The following is a 19,460-nucleotide window of genomic DNA, read 5'->3' on the forward strand; positions in this document are numbered from 1 at the left end:
TTTGCATAATCAATTTATAAAAATTATAAAAATATTTAATATTAAATTTATTATTCAGATTAAATATGTAAAATTTTTAAAAATAATTTAATTTTAAATCTAGACTGTGCAGAATATATTTGCATAATCAATTTATAAAAATTATAAAATATTTAATATTAAATTTATTATTCAGATTAAATATGTATTGTCCAGACGATCTAGTAGATTTATTAAAATTTTTAATTTTAATTTATTAGATATAAAATAAAATATAAAATTTAGACTGTTTAAATTAAAACTCTGAACGATTCATATTGCTCCGAGCACCGACATCAATCTCCGTGCTCAGATTGTCTCGGACATTATCAAGCCAAGGCCAAATCTAGGAAGATGTTAAGCATTGTTGGCCCGGTGGACATAAAAGAGCTTCCCCCCCCTCCCCCTTGTGTCAGTGTCAAGTACATTGTAATTACATAAATTCTTTAAGGGTAGGGTTAGAATTTAGGACCTGGCCAGGGACAAACCCTTTTCCCTCATACTCAACAGAAGGAAATGGGCTCACACTAGCGAAAACAACAGTATTGGATCATGGTTTTTATAACTAAGGAAGGGGAAAAAAAAAAAAAACATTATACTTCAACATGACATGATTTGCCTCCATGCCTCCAGAGTGTGGCAGATGAACAGAAAAACGAGGTGAGAAACGGAGCTGGTTTTATAGATGGGGAGACGAGGGAGACCAGTTCCGCTTTCAATGCACATTTGTGGGCTATAATTATAAGATTACAAATCCTTTATTTTTTTTGGAAACTAGCCATCCTATTCGGTTTCCGTTATTCAAAATTTAAAATTAGTATCGACGTCAACCAATTAATCAGGACTAATTTTAAGCTGGCAAAAAATCAGGTATAATTGTAATTATTATTCATCATTTGGAAATAAGGTGCATGCATTTAACGTATATGGATTCAATGAATTTCTTTCCTTAATTTATGGAAATTATAATTATGGAATAAATTTGTGGGGAAATTAAATGCGTGAATCCATTTTATTTTGAGTATTAATTTTATGATTTAATATCAGACAAAAGAATCATAATTTAATTTTGGGTATAAATTACTTTTATAATAGTCAACTTTGAATTATTATTTCTCCTCAATTTCTCTTTGATTTGCTGACTATGGCCATTTCAGCAGCAAAACCTGTGGTTAACGTCTGCATATTTTTTGAATTGTGATTCTATTTTGTGCTATATCTTAATTTTGATTTGTGATTAAATTGCAATGATTTAAAGTCAAACTATTTTTTATGGTTTGAAATTTTCAAGATTATTAAGTAGTCAACCCATAATGATGGAAAAATCAATTTAAAATTTAATCTTTGCACAAGTAATTCAAATTATATATACATAAATTTTATATAAAGAAAATTTATTTTACTTAAATATATCAACTACAAAACTATTCCAAATTGATATCGTTCTTCCAATCTAGTTTTTAAATCAATAGTATTTTTGTCAATCTTACAATTTATTGCAAATTGTTTATTGTCAATCTAATCTTTGTGAAACTAATTCAAATTATATTTGTTGATAATAAACGGAAAACTAACACAGCATATAATAAATGAATAATGTTTGTCTTGTCGCTTAGAAAGAGCATCAAATGAGTTGCTTGTCCGAGAGCTTTCTTACCCATAAAATATGCTACTCTATTACCATCTCAATCAATTTTCAGCACCTCCACTTGCCAATCTCTCCACAGCAAACTCTGAATCCCATGGAGAATAATCCAGGATCCTCAAAGTATATAAGCTCAACAGCTTCCATGGAATCACAAAATAGCTTGAGGCATTGGAGATCTTTACCCCATGCATGGCGAAGTCCCATTAAAATCCCAGATTTTAATTCAATGACTGTATTTGTTGATAACTTAGTCACTGAGAAAAATTAATTAAGCTCAACAAATCATTTATTTTCATCTCACTCATTCTACATTTCAAAGCTGTAACTTTAAGTTGCATTTATATACATTGCTAGATAAGAACATATCTATGCTAGCTATTCCACTAAATTCTGCTTGAAGTTGAGGAAAATAGATAACAAACGTCTATTTTAAGCATCAATCAGGAATATTGGAAAATAAATGTCACAGAATATACCCATTGCTAATTATGGTTCAAGCAACTGTCACCTCTCTTCTAGAAATTTCTATCTCTCTAATCTCTTGCATGTTCCTGCCCTTTCTAAAACTTTATGAAAAAATTATGTATATGTCTTGTGAAGCAATTTATTTAAAAATAAATTTTATAAAATTCAGAAACTATAAATAGGTCCGTTAAAACCTAAGTGTAATTTAAAGATGTCCCTCTACCTAAATTCAACAAGTAACCTCATTTTTTCATTAGTCCACCACATGATCACTTGCTCTGTGATACATTCTTCTCGTTTCTCAATATGCATATTGTTCGGTCTCTTCTGGAAATTGTATGTTAAGGCAAAATCCAAGATCCTTTATCATCATCATCATCACAATCCATGGTTCAGGCAACTATCCTCTCTCTCTCTTCTAGAAATTTCTATCTCTCTAACTTCTTGCATGCATTCCTGCCCTTTTGATGCACATCAAAACGTTTTACAGCAAATGTAAGGGCCAATATGCAATATGTTGATGTGTTAAGGTTAATTCCACGAGAAATCAAATAAAATAGCGACTAGGCAATAGATTCTTCATTTTCATTTAAGTTGAGCAAAACAAATTTTGAATTTGATAATGCAAAATAAAAATTAAAGTTATATAAATGCATTAAAATTAAAGTTCCAACAACCACAAATAATTAAGGCAATTTAGGGTGGCTAATCCCTTCTTCAATTTATAAAGCATGTAATTACCCAAATGAATTCATTTAATATTAATTTTTTAATTTAGAATATTAATAGAAATAATTATCATCCGATTAATTACACCCCTCTCTTGAATTAATATACTATTTCTAACACAAACATCCGAGAGGCAAAAAGGTACAAAATTACTTTAATGTGATTATATGGTCAAATAGATATATTTCTATCCTATAGACAAATTAGAATACATTCTAATACCACATTACTTAATTTAATAGTCTAATCTAGATTTTCATCCTCTAAGGCAAAACCTAAACCTCCAAATTCATACTCAATGATGCCCAAATATTAAGTAGACAAATAAGCACAATATTAAGTAAACAAAACTAATATTAAGCTTAAATAAATAATTTAAGCATGATCTAATTCAAGAATTAGTTCATAGCTACTCTATATTAAGAGAAAATCAGTCACAAATGACTCTAATGATAATAAATATATATCAACAAAAAATACATCAAAGTAAAGAGAAGAAGGAGAAGAAACACTTAATCGGAGTAATCCTAACCTAAACCCTTGATTTCCTACTAAACTCAAGCTTTTCTAACCTTCTTTGACTCTTTTTCTTTTCCTTGAACGTTTTGTAGCTACTAAAAGTGAAGAATGGTAGAAATTGAGGTCTCTAATGTTGAAAATTGTGCCCTAGGGCCAATTATTGTACTATGCATGTTATTATTTAATAAATTTTTCTTTTGTTATTATAACAATTGCATATTCAATATGATAACTGTATCCCTAGACAAACTATAGTGATTATCCTAAATGTCTCTAGTCGGTTATCTTTGAAGGATCATAGATGAAACAAGACTAGTATGACTTTGATTAATTATAGAGATATAAATTAAAATTATAGGTACTTGAAAGAATACAAGGTGCTGGACCGACCTGCTTTGAGAAAGCTGCATGGTACAAGTCATAAGTTTATCTCATATGTAACTATATTACTAAGCCCTTTAACTTGAGATAATCATGGTTCATATATGATGATCATTGAACTTTGACCTAGTCAAAAGTCACCTTTGACCGGGTGATCATAAAGGCTATGATTGAGTTTAGTGATATTCATGCAGAGGAATATGAGTAGTCAAGATGGAATTTGTCCCTCACATTAAATGAGAGATATTACTGGTCCCCTCGATGAGTAAGACTGAGAAAATGTATAGTCATACTATAATAAAAAGGGTTTTTCCATTACTACTTTCAGTCTACTCAAAGATCGAGAAAGTAACCGTCAGGTAAAAGAGAATGACAATTCCATGTCTTATACTTGACTCAAATATCACGTGATAAAAGGAATGTGATATAGTTGCATGATAGGTTACATCGGATTATCGATTTCCATGTGAATTGGGTAGTTACAAGTCTTGCTAAAGGCCACTTATGACTTGTGGGCTAATAACGTAATTAGCCTATTGTCAATTTCACATGGGCCTACAGGGTCATACACAAGAATAACTCAACTCGAACTATAATATCCAAGTTTATTGAATTTAAAATATGTCTAGATTCAATGAATGTAATATAGGGTGAATGAGTTTTATATATATAAATATATATATATATATATATATATATTTGAATATTTATTTGATAAATATTTATATATACATTTATATGAAATATAAAATTCAAAATATAATTTTATATATATATAATATATATATATATATATATATATATCTGATATATATACATATATGAATATATATATTTTGAAAATATATATATATGATATATAAAATTAAATATGGATAATATAATATATATATATATATCAAAATATGTGTGTGTGTGTGTATTCATATATATATATATATATATAATATAATATGTATATGTGATATATATTATATTATATTATATTATGCTACATTATATTATGTTATGTTAGTTTTAAATTTAATTTTCTATGATAGATTAAATTTAATAACTAACATGATATGAGAGAATGTCATGTCAGTTTTATAATTTGAATTTATAAAATAAATTCAAATTAGATATAATATTATGAATTAAATTTATGAGATAAATTTAATTAAATTTTTGTGGGCTTTTAAGTGGAAGACAAAAACCCTTATCTATATACTATATATAGATAGGGACATCCTTTATGAAGAAGAGAGAGTTAAAAAAGTTCTAATGGCAAAAATATTTTGAGAGCCACGAAAAACCCTATAAAAAGAAAAAATAACATTCAAAGAAGAACGGACGCCGGAAGCGTTAGCATGCTGTTTGAGTTAGAGAGCTATTCATGTGGATACTGGTAGAAGGAGCATATCTACGTTGTTAGCTCTTGAGATCCAAACTCTTGAAGAGAACGTGCCCTAAGTTCAAAGAATTAAAAGGTAACTTTTCTATTCACCTTGACTTAAATGAGTTCGTTTGATACATATCAGGATAGGGACTTTAAAATTTTAATCTTCCACTGCACCTCCCTATCCAACATCTAAACCTTAAAAATTTGTTGAATATCAAATTGTGTGTTTTACTAAAATTGTGTTTCACTGCAACGAACATGATATGTGCAAATTTTTTTTAGATTTATTTTCTTAGACTTAGGCTTCAAAATTTTCACCTTTGGGCTCATAAATTAGGCTTTCTTATATGTAAAAAATTCAAAATTAATGCTTGAATTGATCCACTAACTTCTAATCACATTTTCATGTCCATTCTCACACATAATCATCCATTTAATCATATTTTTGGTAATAAATTCAAAGAAACGACTTCAAATTACATTAAAAATATCAATAAATTCAATAAAATATTAAAAGTCACCACCATGTTAAAAATTTATAGGAAAATTACGTATAGGTCATATGTAAGCAATTCTTTTAAATATAAGTCCCACAAAATTTAAAAACTATAGATAGATCCTTTAGGACTTGAGTGTGATTTAAAGTTGAAGTGAAAAAATACTACTACCCTTACTTATTAGGTTACAATGACAAAGATATCCCTCTACCTAAATTAAACAGTAATCTCGTTCTCTTCATCATTCAACCATATGATCGCTCATTCTATGTTGCTTTACTATGTCTATTCTTCCCCTTTGTCAATTTGCATATTGCTTGCTCTCTTCTTAGAATAGTATGATAAGGAAAAATCCATGATCCTTCATCATCATCATCACAAATCATTATTCAATTTAAGTTTTCATTACTTTAAGTTTTAGTTTTCATTGTCTAGTATTTAAACTTCTTGTAAAAGTCACAAGGTACAAGGTAGTGTAAAAGAGATATGATAGTTTGCAAAAAAATTTAAATATTTGTAAGTGAATTAAGAAGTTCTACTGATTATAAAACATGAAATAGGACTTGTCAATTATGGTAAATTATGAAATTATAGTTGTAAATGGATGGCAAATATAATTTTAGTCTATTGATTATAAAACACGAAATAGGACTTGTGAATTTAGAAGTTCTACTCATAAATTGTTAAAGTTATAGTTGTAAATAAATGATACATGTATTTTTAGTCTACTTTTTATAAAATACGAAATAAGACTTGTGAATTAAGAAGTTTTTCTCATAAATTCTAAAGTTACAATTATAAATGAATGGTAAATACAATTTCAATTTATTGTTTATAAAACACGAAATAGGACTTGTGAATTAAAAAGTTTTAATCATAAATTTTGAAGTTATAGTTGTACATGAATGGTAAATACGATTTCATTTATTGTTCATGAAACATGAAGTAAGACTTGTAAATTAAGAAATTCTATTTCTAAATCATGAAGCTTAAGTTGTAAGTGAGTGGTAAACATTGTTTCAGTCTACAATTTATAATTAAGGGATAGTAGCATTTGTTCAAACCAATTTCAAATTACACTTTAGTTTCAAAAAAGCTGGCTGTAGTTTTTGAATTTAGCAGGACTTGTTTTTAAATAAGTTGCTTCCATGAAATTTATACGTAATTTTTTTTATTTTTTTTTGTAGATTTTTTCATGACAATTTTTTTTTTGACATGATGTAATAACACTTTTGTCTTTAAATTTTACTCTTCTCATATTTTCATGAAGGATCTTCACACAAAACAAGTTCTGTTTTGAGGGGCTGTATATCTCATTAATAGACTTCCTTTCCCTTCTCTTCATAACCAGTCCCCATATCAACTTCTCTTTCCTCAAAGTCTTTGGATGTGCTTGCAGGCCTCACTTAAGATTTTATACGCCGAATAAGCTTGAACCCAGATCCACGTTGTGTATTTTTTGGGGTTTTGGGCATGCTACTGATCATCATGGATATCCATGTTGCGGTAAAATCTTCATTAATCGTGATATATATATATATATATATATTTTGGGATACAGCATTAATCGTGATGCTGTTTTCTCTGAAAATGAGTTTCCAACGGTCCACTTAATAATTCTTATCAGCCCACTATTCCTGAAGCCCAATACCTTCACCTATTTTTTACCCAAGGTCCAGTTCATTAAGTGACTCCCAACCCACTTCACATATCCTACCCGCCTCAAACTCTCTTAACCCGAATCAGAACCTACCTTCTCCTTTATCTGCCTCTTCTGAACCAGACACGTCAAACTCCTCTGATCCTTCTCTCTTCTGCGTCAAATCTGATTCTTCTCCGCCGCCTACTCCGCTTGTGGCAGCCTATCGTGATTGGAGGAGATTTTTCTGAACGTGATGGCCTTGCTTAGAAGACCCAAACCCACCTTGCTGTCCTTGCGCCCCATCACTGAAATCGCACTCCCCGAGTAAGTTTTAGGAATAGCCTAGGTTTTTTTTTTTTTTAGTTAATTACACGGTTTTGGTTGGCCTGTCCACTTTCTCCACTGATCCTCAACCGCATTGCAGCTCACACCACCTTATTCTTCCGTTTTGGGTAATGGTTGGCATAGTGCCGTTGCATTCTGGGCTTATTTCTCCGAAGGGTAGAACTTTGCGCAGATATCATGCATTTATTTCAATGGCCCATCCGAATGGCAAGAGAAGACTTCTTGAGAACATTCCTTGTCCCCGACGGCCCAAGCAACTACCAGAATTTGGTGTTAACTTGTTCCTGAAGAAGAGTAGCACCATCTCAGAACCTGTTCAGGAGGATTTGAGCTTCAATAAAGGATTCAATATGGCTAACGAAGAGAAAGAAGATACTCGCGTTGATTGGGAAGCAGATGAGATTGAAGCCATTTGATCGCTTTTTGAGGGTAGATTTCCTCAAAAACCTGGAAAACTAAATAGAGAAAGGCCTCTTCCTCTCCCACTTGCGCACATAGTTCGACCTTTTGGACTGCCTACACCTAAAACACGGGTCAGATTGACAGATCCAGCTGTAGTTTCTCATCGTGCATCCATAGCCAAGAAGTTGTTCAAAGACCCTGGTTTCTTAGTTGAGCTAGCTCGAGATATCAGCGAACTTGATCCAGACAAAGATGTATCCATAGTTGTTGGCAAGAGAGCGCAGTTCCTGTGTAAGGGTTCCCTGTCCTTGACAATAAGGGAGTTACGTCAAATGGGATGTCCTGGGAGAGCCTTGCAAACATTTTGCTGGGCTCAAAAACAACCTGAACCCCAGATGATCGAATTCTAGCTTCAACGATCGAGGTCCTGCCTAGGAACCTTGAACTTGAAGTTCCTTTCAACCTTGGAAAATTTACCCGGGTGACGAGCCGTGCTGTACTGGAGGCGATGGTTAGGGGTTTTATTAAAGGAGGAAGCCTTAAGCTCGCCTGGAAGCTTCTAGTAGTTGCCAGAAAAAGTAAACGAATGTTTGAGCAAGTGATGCCCTTATTAGATAAACTAGGGGAACGAGAAGAGCCGAATTTGAGCCAGCAAGATTGTATAGCTATCATGAAAGTGTACACAAAGATGGGGAAATCTGATGTAGTGGAGAGTCTGTTCGTTTGGTTCAGATAGTCAGGCCGTGATCCGAGCATAGTGATGTTTGCTACTGTGATTCACAGCCGTTACAAAGAGAGGAGATACAGGGAGGCATTTGGCATTGGTTTGGAGATGGAGGCTTCAAATTGTCTCTTGGACCTTCCAGCTTATCGTGTGGCAATAAGGCTGTTTGTTGCTTTGAATGACCTATCCAGAGCTGTGAGATATTTTTCTAAACTTAAAGAAGCGGGATTTTCTCCTACTTGGGACATATACAAGGACTTGCTTCAAATTTACTTGGTGGCCGGGAGGAAGGCAAAGTGCAGAGATATTTGCAGGGAGGCCGATATTGCGGGATTCAAGTTGGATGAGCATGTACTCTCACAGAATTTGAAATTTGATGGCTCAAACAAACTGGAAGCTTTACGAATCTCACAAGCATTCAATTCTGAATCTCTCCTATACTAACTAATATTGTTGGAGTGATTATGATAAATCATATTCTGTTGCACATTCCCCACACAATCTCGCAGAGGAAAGGACAAAGCTTTTTTCAATTGGGAAAAATTACTGTTAGATCCAAAATATCGATCTAATATTTTTTTTAAAAAAATAAATTAATATAAAATTAATTTTTAGGTTAAATTAATTGGAATCATTTTCTAATTATTTTTTAAAATTGATATAAGATTAATTTTTGGCTTGAACCATTTTCCAATTTTATTTTGAAGGCAGCTTTAAATTTAATTGATTTTAATGGTATAATAATTATAATTACATAAAAATATCATGTGCATAGCAAATTATTTTATTTAAAGTTAGTGGCAAATATTATTCAAATATTTGTAATTTTTAATTTGGGATTAGTCTGAGGTGTGGTTTGTATATGTCAACGGTACTAGCAAGTTTATTTTAAAAATTATTTTCACTAAATAACACTTTACCTTCTAACTAATTATTAAGTAACATTATTTACTTAAATAGTTTTTTATTGATAAAAAAAAATTTAAGTGAATTGAGTCTTGGAGGCATAAGACACGTGGTTTTATATAGAGTGTTGGGATTGTACAATTCCCTCCTTGCTATATTTGGGAGTAATCAGCGCCTCCCATTCCATAGGCGAGCAGACTATGAAACTCTAGATTTAGCCATACACCACTTCTACATAGAAATGGTAGGAGCAACATTTGCGGTGATCGGAGGAGATGGTGGTTAAGAATTTGTCACCAAAACATCGGTCAACGATTGGAGGAAGGTACTATGGCAGACACTGCAGATGGATTGTTAGGATACACAATGACAAAATTGCTGGAAGGTATTGTGATGAAAGTGATGTCACCTAAAGTTCTTCTACAGAGGATCTTGCTGATTATTCGAAGGTACTGGCACCAAGCGGGATTGAAGAGTTGTGATTAGAAAAGATGAGCACCATGAATCCTAAAAGAGGGTGAGAACAGAGAGATTACAAATGAATATGAAGGGGAATTGAGAAGAAGCAAAGAATGAGAAAGGGACTTACCAGAACAGTAGAGAAGGGGGAAGGAGAAGAGGGTTGGCCATGGTGATGGGAGTGAGGTGTAGAAGGAGAGAGATGAAGGGAGATGATGAATGCAAGCCCCACCATCAAAAGTAGATGGACGCTACTCACATGGATAGAAAGGTGCCGGGAGCTTCATTTTTTATAGTTTATGATTTATTTTACACCATCCTATAATATAAGCTGCCGAACACTTCTTGAGAAATAATTTATGATTAAATTTGCATCTTTACCTTTTTTTAAAATATGTATTATATACGGTTTTAAAAAATAAATCAGACTAGTCATAACCTATGATCAATACATTGTCAATATTGCTACAACAACAAGAAGAAGAAAAGTAAGCTTTGTCCCATTAGATGAGGTTAGTTATATAAATTATACGATGTCATTATATTCTATCATCAACTAAACTTTTAAAAATATTATTAATTAATAAGTCTCGTCCAACAACTTTCAAAAATATTCTTAGTTAGTGATAGTTAAATTAAATTTTTTTATTATGAAGATTAATGCCATTGGCAAAAAATAGAGTGAGCTTATACCTGCCCTTTAATTGAATAACTTTTTTTTATATGAAGTCAAATGCGCGCGCGCGCGCACAAACGTGTGTTTAACTAAAAGCAATATTTTCGGAAGCTGAGGGGGAAAACTAAAGACATAAAAGAACAGGTCTTCTTGAGCTACATTAAAAAAAAAAAATTGTCTGAATTAAATGGAGTAGTGAAGCTTGGATATCAAAAATGACAGCATAGGATGTTGGTTTCCATGATGATCCAGAGCATAAGAAATCCCTACAGGTGCATTTGATTTGCACACTATAATCATGACAATGAGTAGCGTCCACCAGAGAGCAGATCTCAAACATAAAAAGGAGAAAACATTAGTATCTTGAGACATCTTTTGAATCACCAAGCCATTCATGAAATCTGAATTATGACAGATAACCACATGACAGAATAATTGCTTTTCTTTTTTATATTTGTGCATCCAGATAGACCAGACATCAGTAGATTGCAGTTGAGACGAGTGAGGGGTCCTAGAATTGAACTTCAAATTTGAATCCATTGACCAGTCACAAATATTTTGTAAGCGGGCGGCATTGACTTTGAAATCTCTCAACATCATCTCTGAATCTGGCATTAGACCATGAAAAATAACATTGTTCCGATGAAGCAAAATCTGGTTGAGGAGAGTTAAGATATGTTTCAAAACCTCAATATGATTGTCTTGTCTCTGTACAGAAGACAAAAAAAAAAAAAAAAAAATCTGAAGCAACCATCTTTCAATGCTAGATTCATAGAAAAAGGTAGATCAAACAGATAAACCTCCAAACTAAGTATTCCTATTACTGAAAGTAAGAAGTTCAAAGCCTTTTTTGACCAAGTATTTCACCTGTAGCTGTGCCAGAACCTGACCAAACTATATTGTCACGAGATTGAGTAATAGACAATGGAATTTTCAAAATTAATTCAGAAACGCGACGATCATATAGGGAGGATATAATAAACTGCTTGATCCATTCTTTCCCAGACCATCCCCGAACATGTTGCAGAACAAGATCCTTGACTGTGATGTTCGAAGTATCAATGATGGTTTGATTAGCTATGAGAGAAGGAGAATTCGGTTTGCGCCATAATGGATAATGAAGAGGGACGTTATGACCCGAACCCAACTGCCAAGATAGTTTGGCTAAAATGAGATTAACAGAGAAGCATATTCCCTTCCACATCTGTGATGAGTTGTAAGGTTTCTTGATAATGAATGAGCATATTCTTAGTCAATAGATTATGAAAGCAATGAACAGAATTCTTATTATTTCCTTTGTAATTTCAAGTGAAAAAAGAAACTCTTGAGACAAAAACAACCACACCTCTAATTAATTCCCTACCGTATGTCATATATTCTCCATCACTATATACAGTAAGACAAGCAAGCAACCACATATAAGCAATGAACTATATATTGGAGTTTTATATGATGATATATTATTTTTCATTATAATTGTTTTTTCAGCCGGTAAATTGCATTTCAAACTGATTTTTCTTTGTTTTTTTTCCAATAATATCTTTTGAGTTGCTATGTATTTACCAATTTGGTTGCAGTGCAAAGTATAACCTTTCGAGCTATGGATCACAAATAGCTGAAATCCTTTGAGTTTGAATTCATAATCTAATTTAGTTCTGGTCATTTGCAAATTTCTATATCTTATGGGCCAAACTTAATTAACCGTGTGCTTATAAATGAGTCTACTAGAGTAAAGCAAACATACAAACTTACAAAGAATTTGATTTAAGATAAACAATTGGAGCTAGCTAGGTAAGTCTGATCCACACTGATAAAAATTTGTATCAAACAATGTAGTGCTTGATAATATTGTGCTGCTTTCTGCACTTTCAAGGGATTTTTCCAAGGCAAAGCATTGCTTTAGATCATTCACCACATTACTTATATCGGGTCTTTTGATTGCAGTTGATTGAACACAGGACAAGGCAATCTCTAAAAGCTTCTGAGCTGAAGCAATATTGAAATTTCCCTCTAACTTTGGATCTATAATAGATTGGATATCCTCGATCTCAAACTTTGGAGTGACCCAATCAACTATGTGACTTGTGCCTTCAGATGTTTTGTTAATTGCTGATCGACCGCTCATTAGCTCAAGTAGAATTATTCCAAAACTATATACATCACTTTTCTTGTTCAAGTTTCCAAATCTATAGAATCTGTAAATTTTAAAAGATAATTTAGCTATTGAAATTAAGCTCAACAAACAATTTATTACTCATAGCTACATTTCAAAGTTGTGGATTCCCTTGAGTAACATTTACATACATTGAAAGATAACAATATATGCTAGCTATTCCACTAAATTTTACTTCAAGTAGAGGAACATAGAAAATAGAAGAAACCTCTAGTTTAAGAATCAATCAAGAATGTTGAAAAAGAAATGCCAAGAATATATTATTTATGACATACTCAGGGTCAAGGTAACTAAATGTGCCTGCAGGATGAGTTGAAATGTGAGCGTCAGTATCATTAGCAAAAGCTTTGGATAGTTCAAAATTAGCAATCTTGGCTTGCATGTTTTCACTTATCAAAATGTTAGATGATTTTAGATCTCTATGAATTATTGGTGGTTTACAACCATTATGTAGATAGTCAAGTTCTGCATTTTCAACAAGCAAATAATAAATACTTAAGATAAAATAAAGGATAAAGCTAGAATAGAAATTTAAAAAAAAATGGATTGCTAATGTAATGATGGGGAATAAGTTAAATAGTCTACACACCATATGCTGTATCTAATGTGATTTGAAGTCTCCCATTCCACTTTAAAATGTATGGATTTGCAAAACATCATGTTGTGCAAGAAAATTGTAATGCATCCTTGCAGGCATTCTTTGAAACACTCTCAAAACCTTCAGAATTATCAGGAAAATCTACCCAAAAAAAAAAAAAATTTGGCCGCGAAAGCGTTCCCTTATGTGATAATTGTAAAGATATTGGAAAAACAGGACTTAACAAACCTGACAATTGGTGCCGAAGATTTCCCTTTGCCATATATTCATAAATCAATGCCCTCATGTCACCATCATCGCAGTATCCAACAAGAGAAACTAAGTTCCTGTGAAAAACTATGGACAATAGTTTTGCCTGCAATTTGAACCTTACCCTATGAGGATTAAATAGAACAATATATCCATAATACAATAGAAATGTTTCATTACCCATGTCATTAATAAATGATGTTCACTACTAATTAACCTCTGATTCGAACTCTTTAAATCCTTGCTGTGATGACTTTGAAAGCAATTTGACTGCAACTTGTGTACCGTCCTTTAGCCTTCCAAGGTACACTTTTCCAAACCCCCCTTCTCCAATTACTGATTCAAAGTTACTGGTAATACTAAGAATTTCATCCTGACAAAATACTTGATTTTTTGATTTAAGATCGCCAGCTTTCTTGAGCAACAACACTGCAGCAATGCTCACATATTCAAATTTACAACAGCATTAGATTTGTGTAATTGAATTTAACAAGCATCAAAAAACGAGTAATATTTAAAATAAAATATTTAGCATTTTTCACAACAAACTTTCCACCCCCTATGAGATGGACCCACATATAAGAATGTTAAGGAGGGACCTCTTTAAATGAATCATGAAAGAATGAGAAGATTTAGTTAATCAAAGTAGGAGATTGCAGATAAACCCTTAGAAGCGTAGAGTGGTCCTTGGTGACACATTCTGCACCTTTTTGCTTTTTTCTTCTACGTTCGTAGAGTACCAAAGAAATGTAGATTAATATTACAAGAGTTGCCATAGAAGCCGCTACTGAGGCAGCAAGTGGTACAATGAACTTCTTTGTTGTGGTTTTGCTAGAACCTGTTTGACATAGACCTGGATTTCCATCCAAACTTGGAAATTATAGCATCAATATGGAAGTGTCAGTTTAACGTAGGAGTAAATAATTGATGATAGGTACAGTTATTGATATTAGAAAACGTCTGAAATGAATACAACTATTTTAAGCTATACAGCAAACGTGAAGGCAAATGAAAGATGAATGAATAGAACAGTTCTATTGAACATTCTTAATATAACTAAAAATACTGGCCATTCAATATTGAGAAACTGCTTGATGTTAGGAATGAATTTTCAAGATATTTGTATCTATAGAATAAGAAAGTACCTCAACGTCAAACCGGTACTCGACTTCTCCCTCAGAGCCTTCGGAATTGAACCTTTGAGATTATTCCCTGTCAAATTACTTCAAATATATCACGTAAGATAAGTTGCAAGTCAAAGTTTTACTGCTACGCCAAAGCATTTGCAACTTACAGTACTTTCAATTTGGGAAGTTTTGCCAAAAATTGTGGTATTTCTCCTGTCAATTGGTTGTTTGACAAATCTCTTCAAATTAAGACTCATTACTACGTGAAGTTTCCATGTAGCATAGCTCTAGAAAAATGTAAGCTGACTTTACATGGGTGATACTTACAAGGAAGCCAACATCATGAGACTGGAGAAATAAGTAACTATGTCTCCTCCTAATTTGCTTGAGCTCGTGTCCCTATTCATGAATTCCCAAGGATGATTTTTTTTTTTTTGCAGTTATAAATAATACAAGCGAAAAAGAACAGAGGGATTGGGAGTCACAGCTCTTTTTTTGCTAGCTCAATAATATAAACATATATCATTAATTAATGCCATTGCAAAAAGATCACCACTTATACTCACAATGAGATGATCCTTGGGATGCTTTCAGAGTAATTGCAAATTACTCCTTCCCATCTATATTCCTCTGGCGTGCAGGGATCTCCTTGCCAACTGATTCTGAGAATGTTATAGGCATCTTTGATCTTCCACATAGCATCAACTGTATTTCTAACAAGAGTTTCAGGGTTCGCAAACATCATGAAAAAGAAGTGCCCTTTTATTCAATTGGTAGAAAAATACGAAACATTGTAGGAAATTGTTGAAGAAAGAGACTATTTTGGGCTCTAATACATAAAACAAGCCGCTCAGATGATAGACCAACTTCAGAGCATAGACTAAAATGACCCTTCGTTCTTAATTAGTACGTGAAAGGAAAAAAGGATAAGATAACAAAGTAGAAATCAATAAGCACACTTGCCATCTCGTTCATAAGTTGGTGACTTTGGCTGTGGTAGTGCTCTGTAGATCTCATAAACATTGATCATGGGGTGCAAACCAGAACCTGGGGAGGATGTGATTGAAATTGAATAGGATCCTTCCGGAATTGTCGCCTTTATGGTGTGGAGTTGCTTGTAGTTAAGAGTTACGGACTGTCGGATGATATCAGTGAAATTAATTTCCATGCTTCTTTGCTGATTCTGAGGATGCTTCTCGAAGTCAAAAAAATGAAGATGAACAAGATACTCATAGTCATTTCTAGTGGACACGTCAATAACTAAGGGAGAGGAAGCATCCAGTGATGTGATTGCAGTGCTCAACACTTGCTTTTGTAGTTTGTACTCTTTGGAATCATCCTCAATAGCTGTTGGTGTGCTGATTGACTTTGAGTTGTCGATGACTCTATCATTGAACCAAGATCTACCGTAGGGATCATTCGCGTATCTGCATGGTTATTTGAACAAAAGACATGAATGATAATTGGGTATTCATATCTCAATAAAATATTACGAACCTCTTCATCAAGTAATTATTTCACGAAGTTTGAAGGATATGTTATTAGCTGGTTGATCATCCATGATTTCCAAAGCGCAGACTATAGATATATATATATATATATATTATATATATATTCAATAGCATTTAGCTTGTTAACTCGTCCCAATACTAAGTTACATATGATATGATTGATGTACGTAAATAAATCAGACCAATTAATTCTTCTTCCAGTCGATAAGACCTCAATTTCCTTTGCCTACCATGTTTATTTTTTCCATAAAGTTTCCTTATAGTTAGTTATATTCATGTATGTAAGTTACACTGGTAATTTAAATAGGTCAAGTTTAATCAAATCGAGTTTAAAATATCAAACATTAAAAAAAAAATCATAAAACCAAGCTCGACCCAATAACATCTTGGATTTTTTTAAGTTTACTGGGGTTGGCTTGAATATTCAAATTATTAATTATTATTTTATTTCTTCCCCCTTTTAGCCAATTCCAATTTTTATATTAAAAGAATTATCATTTTCAATTTTTAGCTCATTTTAATGTTATATTATTAATAATAAAAAAAAATTGGGCTAACCCCTTCAAGTTTGGGTTTATTTGGATGGGCTGAATACCGTTGAAATAAAAAAAAATTTCTAAACTCTTAAACTCAATCGTAAGATTTTTCAAGATTATTTATACTAGCTTGTTAGGCTTGGCTAGAATTACAGTCTTTAATTAATATAAGTTATGTTAATATTCCAATATAAATTATTAAAAGGGGGGATATTTGAAGAAAACTCGTACAAATTGTTTAGAAATAACTAATTTACCTACGTTTTAATAATTTGAGTGAATTGTGATACATTCAAGTCTGAAAAGAGTAATATATACATATATATATGGGTTAAGGTTAAATGAAATCACCTGATGAAAGTTGCTTTCATACCGAAGTTAAGGCGGTCGCTGAAGTCTAGTGGTGTTGTGGGCTGATATGGAGAATAAGGCAAAGGATAAAGCTCTGACAAGGAGATGAGTGGGATGCCCCGCCCAGTGTTTGCAAGGCACACGTCAATGGTGTCAGCTGGAGCAACATGAATGATCTCATTGTCGACAAAATTTCTGAAACCATCCCAATCCATATGCACCCAATAAGTGACGCCAAGATGCAAATCAAACTCTGGAGCTGAATATTTGTTGTCATAGTTTCCGTATCTGAACATAGCCCTTACGAGATAAGTGTTATTTTTGCCTTATTTGGGTTTGACTTTATAACAGTTCCTTTTTCCTTCTGGAAAGCTTCTCAAGCTGTTCAGTTGCTGCTCAGCCTGGTTGTCTTCATTACTCGTCAAGTTGTACGGAGAGGATATGTTATGTATTTCCCCAAATTTTACAAACCTTGCTCCATCTGCCTCGTAATGAAACTTATTGTCGTCCCAATACTCTTTGGCTACCCCACAATCTATGCGTATCACCTCTGATCCATTATCAATTACAAACCAATCGCATATCTCAGAATTAAATTTGAGTAATTTGACGAAGTATGAAGGAGTTATTTTCAAAAATCCTCACATATGTTTGACTTTAAAATTTCAAGGTAAAGTTAATAAATTTAATTAAGGTAACTTGGGATTTCTATAAAACCTTTTGGAAAAAAAAATCAAAACTCTTAACTAATTTTAATCACATGTTTTAATCCATGATCTTATGAATAACGCCGGAGGGAGTAGATTGTTGTTATTGGGTTATCTAGTGGTACAACTAAATGCTTATATCAAATTCATTTTTAACTAATATCCACACCAATCAAACTATCTATTTTTCCTTTCCAAATAATGCCTTTAATTAAATACAGTTAAATCTTATACTTTTCCAAATATAAATACATTCCATTAATTACTCCTAATTTTTTCTTACTCATCAGGGGTGTTTTTGTAATAAAAGCATTAATTACCACTAAAATTCTACAAGATGACTTATATTCTAAGATAAAAAAAATATCTAGAACATGACACATTCTGCAACGGGAGGAGTTCTTTATTTGAAAGCAGTAAATTAAATACACTAATAGCATGCTCAACAATAAGATGCTCTCTCTGGTTCAAAATATAAGCATATTTGCCCAGTTAATCTTAACTCAAAAATATAAGCAACTAAATATATGTGAAAATTTTGTCCTGTCCATTTTATCAATTGTATTTATCAACCTAGATAAATTCTTTTATAAATTTATTCATCATTAAGTGCATTGGTTGGGATTGAGTGTAAAAATGAAAACATTATATATTTTTATAAGGTGGAGAGTTTTATTGATATGTGAGTTTTTTTTTAAAATTACTTATATTTTACATTGGAGAGAGTATGATATAGAAAGACTGGAATAAGGGTTTGGAAGTACTATTCATATATTGTAATAGCAACGTCATGAATTGTAGAGAGCTAATTCCTCGGTAAGATACGAAACCAAAGTTGGTAGGAAATTTTCACATCCATAATCCTAAATGATAAAAATGAACATAAAATTTACTTAAGTAATCATGTTAATTAGCACGTAGCGTATACGAAAATTGAAAAGAAGGTCAATTGTTTAATTAATTATTACCTGATGAATTAACGCCATCTGCAACAACTTGTACTGATGAGTGGCTAACAATGATGAATGAAACTAACGCATACAAACCCAGAATCCAGAGCAGTGTTGTGCTCTTCATGTTTTCAAGTTTATAGGAAAGACGAAAACGAGAGAAATGAGCTGCGTAGCTTAAATTATTGGTTTATGCTTTATAGTAGAGAATGATGGGTTGTTATAAATATTTCATAAAGAAGAATCACTGACAAGGGACACCAATTCAATGAATCTATACCTATATAAATTTGGGATATCTGGTGAGTAGTAAATGAACAGTATTACCAAAAATGTCTCCAGACATTCCAAATCTATATAGATTTGTCACCGTCGGATCTCCGTCGAACGTTTTTTTTTTTCTTTTTTTGATTTTTTGGATGGGTACGGTACATCCAACTTTTTCTTCTTCTTTTTTTTTTATATT

General features: G+C 32.4%; 1 protein-coding gene and 1 pseudogene across 7 annotated transcripts; one reads left to right on the plus strand and one right to left on the minus strand.

The window, feature by feature from the left end:
* The first annotated feature begins 7,402 nt into the window (after positions 1-7,402).
* LOC129291425 (pentatricopeptide repeat-containing protein At2g01860-like) lies at positions 7,403-9,252 on the plus strand (annotated as a pseudogene).
* A 3,152-nt stretch (positions 9,253-12,404) lies between these two features.
* LOC129291513 (probable LRR receptor-like serine/threonine-protein kinase PAM74) lies at positions 12,405-19,221 on the minus strand. Of its 7 annotated transcripts, none has more exons than XR_008588694.1 (11): positions 19,013-19,221; positions 17,338-17,887; positions 15,903-16,366; positions 15,506-15,644; positions 15,267-15,338; positions 15,107-15,178; positions 14,958-15,035; positions 14,519-14,682; positions 14,030-14,241; positions 13,555-13,918; positions 12,405-12,987 (listed from the first exon to the last, which is right to left on the minus strand). XR_008588694.1 is itself a non-coding variant. In XM_054928915.1 (11 exons), the coding sequence occupies exons 2-11, from the start codon at positions 17,631-17,633 to the stop codon at positions 13,192-13,194; spliced, it is 1,698 nt and encodes a 565-aa protein (XP_054784890.1). In that variant the 5' UTR covers positions 17,634-17,887; positions 19,013-19,221; the 3' UTR covers positions 12,405-13,191. The 7 variants fall into 7 exon arrangements, 4 of the variants coding, with proteins under 4 accessions (XP_054784890.1, XP_054784888.1, XP_054784892.1 ...); XR_008588693.1 differs by having other exon boundaries at positions 12,405-13,430; XM_054928915.1 differs by having other exon boundaries at positions 12,405-13,265; positions 13,792-13,918.
* Between the last annotated feature and the right edge of the window lie 239 nt (positions 19,222-19,460).

This window comes from Prosopis cineraria, unplaced genomic scaffold (assembly GCF_029017545.1).
Source record: "Prosopis cineraria cultivar Desert tree isolate PC_DT_omini unplaced genomic scaffold, ASM2901754v1 PC13, whole genome shotgun sequence".
NCBI classification, from domain to species: Eukaryota; Viridiplantae; Streptophyta; class Magnoliopsida; order Fabales; family Fabaceae; genus Prosopis; species Prosopis cineraria.